The 11,681-nt window shown below is 40.1% G+C and overlaps 1 protein-coding gene across 1 annotated transcript; it reads right to left on the bottom strand.

Moving 5' to 3' along the window:
• Positions 1-2,090: 2,090 nt before the first annotated feature.
• LOC118842208 (olfactory receptor 1L4-like) lies at positions 2,091-8,222 on the bottom strand. The gene is made up of 2 exons (XM_036749809.1): positions 8,198-8,222; positions 2,091-5,053 (listed from the first exon to the last, which is right to left on the bottom strand). Exons 1-2 carry the CDS (start codon positions 8,220-8,222, stop codon positions 4,098-4,100), a joined length of 981 nt encoding a protein of 326 aa, XP_036605704.1. The 3' UTR covers positions 2,091-4,097.
• Between the last annotated feature and the right edge of the window lie 3,459 nt (positions 8,223-11,681).

Genomic DNA, 11,681 nt, shown 5'->3' with positions numbered 1-11,681 from the left:
TTTCACTTTACTTGACAATAATATTAGCTCTTCTGACACTATTCTTTTTAAAAAGTTTTTCTTTTTTCATTTAATATTTTTGTTTTCAACATTGATTTCCATGAGATTTTGAGTTACAAATTTTCTCCCTACTTCTTTTTTCTAAATTTAATTTATTTAATATATTTAGTTTTCAGCATTGATTTTCACAAGAGTTTGAATTACAAATTTTCTACCCTCCCTAACCCAAGATGGCGTATATTCTGATTGCCCCTTTCCCCAATCTGCCCTCTCATCTGTCACCCCACTCCACCACCATCCCCTTTCCCCTTACTTCTTGTAGGGCAAGACAGATTTCTATACCCTATTGCCTGTATATGTTATTTACCAGTTGCATGTAAAAACAACCCTTTTTTGAGCATTTCTCATTAGAACTTTGAGTTCCAAATTCTCTCCTTCTTCCCTCCCCACACAGCCTCCTTGAGAAGGCAAGCAATGAAACAGAGGGCACACCTCTGTTGTGTCATTATGCAAAACACTTCCATAAATAGTCATGTTGTGAAAGACTAACTATATTTCCCTCCATCCTATCCTTTCCCCCTTTATTCAATTTTCTCCATTGACCCTGTCCCTTTTCAAAAGTGTCTGCTTTTGATTACCTCCTCCTCCCATCTGCCCTCCCTTCTATCATCCCCATTCCTTTATCCTCTTCCCTCCTGCTTTCCTGTGGGGTAAGATACCCAATTGAGTGTGTATGTTATTCCCTCCTTAAGTCAAAGCCAATGAGAGCAAGATTCACTGATTCCCTTTCACTTGCCACCTTTTCCCTTCCAATAGAACTGCTTTTTCTTGCCAATTTTATATGAGATGATTTACCCCATTCTCCTTTTCCCAATATATTCATCTCTCATCCCTTTATTTAATTTTTTTTAGATATTGTCCCTTCATATTCAACTCACCCTGTACCCTCTGTCTACATATGTGTATATTACCTTCAACTACCTTAATACTGAGAAAGGTTTCATGAGTTACCAATATCATGTTTCCATGTAGGAATGTAAACAAAACAATTCAACTTTAGTAAGTCCCTTATGAATTCTCTTTCTTGTTTGCCTTTTCATGCTTCTCTTGATTCTTGTATTTCAAAGTCAGATTTTCTATTCACCTCTGGTCTTTTCATCAAGAAAGCTTGAAAGTCCTCTATTTTATTGAAAATCCATATTTTGCCCTGGAGTATTATACTCAGTTTTGCTGGGTGGGTGATTCTTGGTTTTAATCCTAGCTCCTTTCACCTCTGGAATATCATATTCCAAGCCCTTCGATTCCTTAATGTAGAACCTGCCAGATCTTGTGTTATCCTGGTTGTGTTTCCATAATATTCAAATTGTTTCTTTCTGGCTGCTTGCAATATTTTCTCCTTGACCTGGAATCTCTGGAATATAATATTCGTAGGAATTTTCTTTTGGGGATCTTTTTCAAGAGGCAATTGGCGGATTCTTTCAATTTCTATTTTACCCTCTGGCTCTAGAATATCAGGGCAGTTCTCCTTCATAATTTCTTGAAAGATGATATCTAGGCTCTTTTTTTGATCATGGCTTTCAGGTAGTCCAATAATTTTTAAATTATCTCTCCTGGATCTATTCTCCAGGTCAGTGGTTTTTCCAATGAGATATTTCACAAGTCTTCCATTTTTTCATTCTTTTGGTTCTGTTTTATAATTTCTTGATTTCTCATAAAATTTCAGAGTTCTAGCTGCAGCTGCTTCCAGAGTCCCTGGCCCACCAGGTTGGAGGAATCTAGTGGTGGATCAGAGCAGGAGTACAGGGAGCATTTTGCTGGTGCAGAGGCAGGGTTCTCTTGTGTTGCCCAGCTTTTATCTGCGTTGCAGTCCTTGTTGGCAGTTCTTGGTGGAGGAGGAGCACTGGTGTATCAGAGCTTGTGGTGGCTTCGAAGTAGCTGTGAAAACAGCAGTGTAAGTCCCCTGAAGCTTGGGACAAAGCACTCTCCACTTTCAAGGCAGTTATAACCTGACCAAAAGCTCAAGGGTGAAGTATTTGGCTGGGGACATGAGCAGCAGGCAGCGAAAAAGGACTCAGACTCAGACTCAGACTATAGAATCTTTTTATGGTGACAAAAAAGATCAAAACATACAGCCAGAAGTCAACAAAGTTAAAGAGCCCACATCAAAAGCCTCTAAAAATATAAATTGGTCTCAGGCCATAGAAGAGCTCAAAAAGGATTTGGAAAATCAAGTAAGACAAGGGGAAGAAAAATTGTTAAGAGAAATGAGAGTGATGCAAGAAAATCATGAAAAACAAGTCAACAACTTGCTGAAGGAGATCCATAAAATAATGAAGAAAATAACACCTTAAAAATAGACTAACACAAAAATTGGCAACAAAATTCTTTAGTTTAGACTCCCCCAAATGGTAAGCTTAAATTTTCCTTCAGATAGCAAGGATTTATTTCCCTCCCATGCTCCAATTAATTAAAAAAATAAAAAAACAACCCAAATATATGTAACAGATATGTATGCATAATCAAGCAAAACCAATTCCTAAACAGGCCAGTCCAAAAATAAACATGTCTTATTCTGTACTCCATCCATTTTTTCTATGTTAAGAGAATGCTTTGTCACCAGTCTTCTGGAATCTTGGTTGGTCATTGTGTTGACTTAATGGTAGCTTCCTTTGAGAGCTACCAAATAAACAGAACATTTTCCACAGGTGTACCTCCTTGGTATATGAGTGAGCAAATAAAATGTCTGATCATCTGGGGGCATGTTAAAATAAACAGAATGGCAATACAAATGGGATCAAAAGCCACAACAGTAAGCTCTTTGAGGGGCATGTTGCACTAACAGTCTCCTGAAGAAGAGTACCTGTTTAATGAGATAGCTCTCATCTTTTGTAAGGTCTTCTCTTCTTGCTATTATGGGTAATTTGCCCCATCCTAAAAGGGGCTTTGTCTCTTGAGAGTTTTGGAGAACAACTTTGATTTCTTTGAGTCAGATGATCATCTTCATAGCAGATGGAGGATTTTCCCTAGATTACCATACACACCTTATATGGTCTAGACCCTCTCCTCATAGAGTAGCTTAAGGGGAAGAGAGGATCATGGTCCTGACAGGGAACACTGTGCTCTAGAGCTGAAATGGATAATTCTGAAGCCAACTGAGCACTACAAGACACAGCCAGAGAAAGTAGCATAATGGGAAACGTGTAGGAACTAGACCTATGATTTCATTTGTATAGGTAACTCCTAGGTGAGGAAACTCCCTCTATCAATGTGGGTCAGCTCTTTCTCGGCAATTTATAGTCTTAAAGGTTTGCTTAGTGTACTGAGGAATTAAATGAGCTGTCCAGAGTCACACAGCCAGTATGTGTCAGAGGCTAGCCTTTAATAAGGTTGTCCTATCTTAAAGGACAGCTCTCTACTTAGTATGTCATGCTACCTCCAGCACGGGCCCATGGGGCTTAATGAAGGGATCAGGGTGGGACCAGGCCAGAGTTCACAAGCACTGGGGAAGAAAAGTGTCATTTTGTAGCTTCCTATTTTAACTAATTATTCTTGCTAACTATGTGATGGGGGATAAATGCTATCAAAACTATTTAAATTTTAGTGCCATGGGACAAAGCCCAGGTTGTCCTACCCTTGGTTATAGTTTTTCTTAGATGAGTGCCTTGCAAGAAACAAGTGCTAACTAATGTATGTGAAGTAAATGAATTGATGAAATTAGAGCTGACCTTTGGCACATTTGTGAATTTGGCAGTTTGTCTTTGGTATTTACCCATCACGCACACTTTCCTCAAATTCATGGAACTCTTTCTTAGTCTTAATCCTCCTTTGTGTACTTCTGCTTTTTCCACCATAAAACAATAACTAGTTCTGTGATGATCAAAAGTCACCTTCTCCCTCTAGGCTTCAACCCCCTCATCTGTAAAATGAGACAATTGGACTTAGATGATCTCTAAGATCTCTTTCAGTTGTTACACTCTGTGTTCCACATTACAATATTTTCTATTCTAAGTTTCCTTCTCACTCTAGCATTCTTATGTTCTAAAAGTCCCTCTACTTCTAGCATTCTGGGAGTCTCTGCTGCCATGAATCTATGATTTCTAAAACTTGATTCTATCCCTCAACTTTCCCAGGCCCTGTTTCATGTCCTTGTTCCTAAGGCTATAGATAAAGGGATTCAACATGGGGGTGACCACTGTGTACATGACTGTGGCCACTCGATCTTTGACCACAGAGTAGCTGGACAGGGGCCGGAAATAGACATAGATAATACTTCCATAAAAGAGTACCACAATGGTGAGGTGGGAGCCACAAGTGGAGAAGGTCTTCCATTTTCCTGATGCCGAGGGGACTTTGAGGATGGCAACAATGATCCGAAGATAGGAGAAGATTATGCATAAGAAGGGGGTCACAATAACAGCCAATGTCTCTGTCATGACCACAACCTGACTAGAAGAGGTGTCAGAACAAGAAAGCTTCAGCACTGGCTGGGTGTCACAGAAGAAGTGTTTGATGACGTGGGAGGCGCAGAAAGACAGACGGGACATGAGAAGCACACGTAGGAGAGCGTGGAGATGTGAGATCACACAGGAAGCCACTGCCAAAATGACACAAAGCCTGTGACTCATGACCATGGCATAGTGTAAGGGATTACAGATGGCTACCAAGCGGTCAATAGCCATGGACGCTAGAAGATAGCTATCTGTGTTTCCAAAGGCCATGAAAAAGTACATCTGCACTAGACAGCCTATGTAGGAGATGGCCTTTGTCTCTGACAGGAAATTCACCAACATGTTGGGAACAATGTCAGAGGTGAAGCAGATATCAGTGAAAGACAAGATGCTTAGGAAGAAATACATTGGGGTATGAAGCCTTGAGTCTGAGCGGATGGCTAGAATGATAAGCAAATTTCCGAGGAGGGTGACTAGGTACATGGTGAGGAATATGGTGAAGAGTGGCTTCTGTAACTGAGGGTTGGAGGATAGTCCCAAGAGAATAAATCCAGAGGTGCTACCACTGCCCCAGCTGCTATTGTCATTCTTTTCCTCTAGGGTATCTGCAATTTTCACAGAAGGTTTAATAATTAATTATAATAATAATATAATAATGAAATACTAAAATTATTATTTCAAAAATAAGAAGAATGATCTCAGAGTAGCTCTCATTACTACAGTACATGGTGTTTCAAAAGTTGTAGTGCAGATTAAGTTTTGATATTTAAATAGATGAAACTTAATAAAAATTTATTAGAACTTAAACTAAGAATCTTGGGACATCCTATATTTGAAGGTTTACATAGCACTTTTATCAAAACAGCTCTGAGTCAGGTAACACAAATAGAATTCTCACCACTTTACAAATTAGAAAATAGAGGATCAGATAGATAAAGTGATTTGTTTAAGGTCACACATCTAGTAAAGGCAGGGACCAAAACTCAAACTCAGGCCTTCTGACCCCAAGACATGTTCTTTTTGAATAAACAATTCATTCCATTCCATATAAACAGAGGCAAGGACAAGAGACATCTTTGCATTTTGACAAGTCAGTTGGTAGAATGGAGAAAACACGGCTAAGAGTTTGGACTCCAGGTTTCTTGCTAATGTATTAGCTGTGTGACATTGGGAAAGTTACTTGATATCTCTGAGCCCAGGTTCTGTCTATAAAATGACTGTTCTGCCTATTTCAGAGTGTTGTTTTGACCATCACATGACACAAAGTAAGCCAATTCTTTTAAACGCTGATAGATTGTTAGAGCTGGGAGTCACATTAGAACTCATTTTAGAGATGAAGAGACTTTGGCTCTGGGAGGGTTAGGTGACTTACCCAATGTTACACAGCTACCTAGTGGCTAATAAAGCCAGTGTTAAAGATAATATGCATAATACCAATGTCTTAAAGTCCAAAAGAATGCAGTCATACTGGGGGAATTTCAAGCGACCGACAGCAGATACAGAAGGATTCTGGATCCTATGAAATTGCATCAGTCTCTGAAAAATCTGAAAAGCAGTTGGTCACCTCGGGCCTGTTGAACAAAGCTATGCTGTGATATAGAAACTTGATAAACCAATGACAAATGAAATTAATTAGTGTTACAGTCCAGCTCCTGAAACATTGAATCCTGAGGAGGAGAGAAATAGAAGATTCACAGAATGTTAGCCCTGAAACTAATTTTAAAACACAGAATGTTAGAGAGGGAAGATACCTTAGAACAAAGAAGGTTAGAGCTGGAAGAGATATTATAAAATAGAATGTTGAAGTTGGAAGGGAACTCAGAACATAAGAGTGTTAGAAGAGAGAATGTCAGAGGTTGATGAACATCAGAACTTATTTATAACATAGGGTGTTAGAACACTCTTGACTTTCATTGTTGATAAAGTTCTCGAAATGTCTTATTAAAAAATTGGTTTGTAAGCAGTTAGGGAAGAAGTGATCACTCAAAAGAACCACAGTGGGTTTCCTTAAGAGTAGGTAGGTTATATTAATTCTCTCTTGGCAGTCACTAAAGTGAGAGATAAGGAGAATTCTGTTAGAAATAATAATAGCAGCTAGCATTTTTATAATGCAAAATACTTTACACATGCTATCTCATTTGATCTTTACAACAGCCCTGTGAGGCAGGCGCTATTTATTCTCCTCAGTTTACAGATAAGGAAATAAGGACTAAGGGGTTGAGTGACTTGCCCAAGGTTGCACAGCTAGGAAGTGTCTGAGGAAAGTTTTCAAGTAAGGGTCTTCCTAACTCTGTGTCTAGCATTTTATTCACTACATGTCCTGGTAGCCTGTAGTATGCTTACATTCACTAGATTTGGGATATTTGAATTTTGGCACGAGAGAGAGAGAGAGAGAGAGAGAGAGAGAGAGAGAGAGAGAGAGAGGATCAAATGCTGTGCCAAAATTGAAGTCTAGTCTGTCTAGTCTGTAACCTTCCCTTAACCTACTAGTCCAGTTGTTGTTTTGGTCCATACCTGTGATTTTCCTGGTGTAGGGATCTCTTACTGTTGGAACTTCCTTCACCAATGCAGATCAGCAACTAGTCAGTAAGTTAGACTAATCTCAGAGAGTTTTCTGATACCTTGAGAGGTTAGATGACTTGTCTATTTTAACACAGGGAATGCATATAAGAAGCAAGACTTAAAAACAAGTCTTCCTAGCTCTGAGGCTAACCCTCTATGTACTAGTCCCCATTATCTCTCACCAGCCTGGTTACACTGTCATAACCTGTTCTTGATGAAGCTCTTAGTAATCACTGCTTCCCATTATAGACATTCACAAACCATTCCTTTAATATTACATTCTAGATTTTCTCTAAACATAGTATTCTATTGCTTGTAGACGCTCCATTCTTTCCTTTTTTGAAAATCAAGACATTTTTATACTCCTTTCTAGTCCTAAAATCTTATTCCATTATCATTATTTTTTTCAGAGATCACTGACAGTGGCTCAGAAAACTCTTTATCTATTCTTTCATTACTTAGAAAATGTGAATTTTCATTTTGGAAAGAAATTATATCAGTGCAACAATGGAATGGTGTGCTTGAGGAGATCGTAAGCTCCCTGCAAATGGAGATTTTAGGTCAGAGACTGAATGAGCAACCCTTACTTGTCAGGGATGCTGTAGAGGAGATTTATGCTTTAGGTAGGGATTAGACTATAAGATGAACTCTGAGGTTCCCTCTGACTTTGAGATTTGGTGATTCTCTGAAATCTACCCTCATGTACATTTGAGCAGATAATAATAAGAATAATTAATATTAGTACTTTAAGGTTTGGAAAGCACTTTACATGTATAAGTATATATGTATGCATATACATATACACAGATACATATATATGTATATGTGTGTGTATATATATATACAGTAGCTATCCCCACTTTACAATTGAAAATGAAGCTGGAAGAAGTTAAGTGACTTTCCCAGGGTTACATGGCAAGTGTGTTTCTGAGGCAGGATTCAAACTCAGGTCTCCCTGCCTCCAAATCAAGCACTCTTTGTCTTATGATACCTAATTGTAAGATAAAACCTCATCTCCAAGAATATCTTCATGTAAGTATATAACATCACAAATACTATCCACCTTAGGGGGATTTTACCCAATGATGTACAGTTGTTATCAAAAGGAGATTCCCAGCATGCCCTATGGGAGCTGCATGGGAGAAGTGATTACCTAGCTGTACCAGACATTAAATCTCAACACTCACCTGGATGTCTAGGTGTGGATGCCATATGTTCACAGCTGGATTTCAGAATTTTTCTGTGAGGCCTCAGGTGATAGGGTGATACAATCTCAGGAAAGACAAATTAGAGGCATCATCATTTCCTATATAGGGGTATAGATGAGGGAAAGGGAGAAAGTGACAAGAAAAGGGAGAGAGGAAGAGAGAGGAAAGGAGGGGAAGAGAGGAAAAGGAAATGAGGCGGAGGAAGAAAGAGGTGAAAGGGGAAGGAGAAGAGAAGAGAGCATGTGAAAGGAGGAAGGAAAAGAAAGGGGGTAGAAAGGAAGTTGGGATACATGAGAAAGGGATAAGGTAAAAGGAAGGAAAAGAGAGAATAGGAAAAGTAGAAAGGGAGAGGAGGAAAGTAAATTTGACTACGGAGAAAGTAGTTGAAAGAGAGATAGGGACAGGAAGACATGAAGTGGAAGGAAAGAAGGAAAGGGGAGAGAAAAAGAGGGAGATGGAAGAGAGAGAGAAGGAGAAAGGGGGACAGAAATGGAGACAGAGGGCATAGGAGAGGGAAAGATGAAGCAGATAGTGGAGAGACAAGGAGAGGGAGAAAAAGAGTTGAAGAAGAGAGGAAAAGGAAAAGTGAGAAGGAAAGGCAGAAAGGGGGGAGATAAATGAGCTCACTTTTCAATAATGTAAACCATTACAAAAAGGTATAAAGAGTACTTTATAATCTCTGTGAGAGGGGTTACTAGTATTTTAGTGTGCAATTCCTAGTATTCCTGTTTTACAGATGAAGAAACTGAGGATTCAAGTGACTTGCCAGACTTGACATAGCCAGTAAGAAAGTGTCTGAGCTAGGGCTTGTAGCACCAGCTGGAAGAGTCCACGTAATCAAGCACCTCTGTTTCACAGATTAAAACATTAGAAGAAGAGAGAAAATGAAGAAAGTAGATAAAAAGAGGAAAAGAAGAAAGGGGAGGTGTAAGAGAGGAGAGAAAGAGGGAGAGAGAGGAGAGATAAAGGAAGAGAGAAAAAATGAGAGGGATGGGGAAGAAGAGGCAGGAGGAGGGAAGGAGAGAAAAATGAAGAGGAAAGAGATAGGAAAGAGGAAAAGGGGGAGGTGAATAAAAGAGAAGGAGAAGAGAAAGAAGGAGAGGGGAAAAAGAAAGAGAAAGAAGGAAATATACTGATGGAGAAGGGTATGAAAGAGAAAAGAAGGAAGGTCTCTTTCCATATATATGTCTATACCTGTATCTGTATCTATATCTACATTAGACGTGTGCTATGTTGAAAAAACAGGTTGATGTGGTAGAAAAATTAGCATAGAAGTCAGGAGATCTGAGTTCAGTTTCTGGCTCTGCCACTAATTTATATGACCTTGGGCAAGTCTCTTTCCCTCCTCTTCCTCTGTAAAATGGGGGAAAGGTTAGACTAGAATGTTCGCAACTCTGACCTATAATCTATATTTTTTGTCAAGGAAGGGGCTCTGGAAATACCCAGGGGCAGGCTGGAAACAGAATAACAGAGAAATCAGAGGTAGGGAAGTGAAGGCACAGAAATGAATCACTGAACTTAAGAAGGTTCAATTGAGAGATAGAATGGACATTTAGAGGACAGACACACCAGGGCACAGGGGTCAGAGAGTCATGTCTGAGACTGCCTACAGAATGGTTTGGTCCTAGAACTGTGGTTTCTCCCCTCCCCCATGGAAAATCAGCCAGGAAAAAGGGGATTTCCTCAGGGTCCAAGAAGGCTGAGAGAGAAAGTAAATAGTAGGATGAGACTGGGGGAGAAACCAACAATCTCATGGACCCAGTCAAGAGAAAGACATGGACTGGGATTGCCCAGGACTATGCAATGGTTTCACATATCCATAATTGGCTGACCTACAGATACATTGCATGAGGGAGTCCCCACTCTGGTTAAGTAGTTTCCTACTTTTCTGGTTGAGTCTGATGTTGTGAATCACCCCTAAGGAACAAAACAAGAGAATAAAGAGGTAAAGGAGAACATATCATATTTGAGGGATCTATTTGCACCCTGACTTCTCTGTACACATATGTCCTATTTGCCTAGGTTCTATTGTATTCTTATTGCACACACACATTCTATCCATGCACATACTTTATTCCACAGCATGATCTATTTTTGCTTGCAATACTGCTACTGCTACTAGCACCTATCTGATCACCCTTTAAGGTACACAAAGCACTTTACATGCATCTTCTCACTGGGATTCTCCCAACAATCCTGTGAGGTAGGTAGTACAAATATTGCCATCTTACAGATTAAGAAATTGGGATTGGTCAAGATGAACCTAAGTGACCAATGGGGAAAATAGGAGTCTCCTGTGAAGTGTCCTTGGCATTTCATCATTGGCGGGGTGGGACGGAGGAGGAGAGAAGAAAAGGAGGTAAGGAAAAGATGGAGAGGTAAAGGAAAGAAGCATTTACAAGTGAGAGGGACCTTGGCAATAATGTAGTCCAACTTCTTCAATTTATGGTGAGGAAACTGAGGTCCTAGGGGATGGAGTGGGTTGTCTGAAGTCACAGAGCATTTTGGGGGTAAAAGTGGTGGTGAGAATTACAGTTTTCCAGGGCATTGTAGGCCTACTCCACTCTATGTCAGTATTCTCAAATGCAGAAGTAAGAAGGAGCAGAAGGAAGGGAAGAACAGAGATTAGGCTAGTTGAACTGTCGTCTCAGAGACCCTCTCACTTCTTACCCTTCTGGGGTTGGCCTTGGGCAATTGTCTGATATAAAAGGAAGTCCCAGAATCTGTAGGGCAAAATCCACTATTGAGTCAGCCTTGCATCTCTGAGGAGTGAGGGTTGGAGGTCATTGAGTAGAAAGTAGTCAGAATTCTTCAGAAACAGTCTCCTCTTGGGTGAAGTGCTGGGGGTAGGGCAGCTGGGAAGGGAATTTGCTTATGGTTAGAGGCAAGAAGGGCCTGTCCATGCTGAGTTCTGGGGAATTGGCTCTGGTTGCCGTAGGAGAATATGACATCCCTATGGTGTCACCAAGTTCCTGTCCGAGAGCCAAAGGCGAAATTAGACTCCAGAGACTCTTACCCTTAGGAAGGAAATTAGAGGCAGGTAGGGACTGGGGATGGGAAGTATGCCCACACAAGTGTGCATGATTCTGTTGGCATGTATGTGTTTCTGTCTTGGGGGAGGGCTATACATATGTGTGAATTGTTCCACATGTTTGTGTGCAACCGGATGTATGTCTGTGTGTGTGAAAGAGAAAAGCAGGTGGGAGAGAGATAGAGAAAATGAGGGGGAAAGATGAAGGAGAGAGAGAGAACAAGAATATAATTTAGATGTGAGTAAAAAAAAAACTTCTCTGTTGTGGAGCTGAATGAAACCATTTCCCTTTCTGCTGTATACATGCTATAGAACTCATAGAGTTAGAGATATAAATGACCTTAGAGGCCATTTCGTCCACCTTCTTTTTAAAGATGAGGAAAATGAAGCCCAGAGATGTTTAAGTGACTTGCTCAGGGTCACATGATTTGT

Source organism: Trichosurus vulpecula, chromosome 3, assembly GCF_011100635.1.
Source record: "Trichosurus vulpecula isolate mTriVul1 chromosome 3, mTriVul1.pri, whole genome shotgun sequence".
NCBI lineage: Eukaryota > Metazoa > Chordata > Mammalia > Diprotodontia > Phalangeridae > Trichosurus > Trichosurus vulpecula.
This window is presented reverse-complemented; position numbering and strand designations above follow the sequence as displayed.

Coding starts and splice junctions, on each gene's coding strand:
- LOC118842208 (XM_036749809.1), bottom strand. CDS start 8,222: ATGGCATCCACACCTAGACATCCAG. Junction 5,054..8,197: donor ATCCACACCTAGACATCCAG/GTGAGTGTTGAG, acceptor TGAAAATTGCAG/ATACCCTAGAGGAAAAGAAT.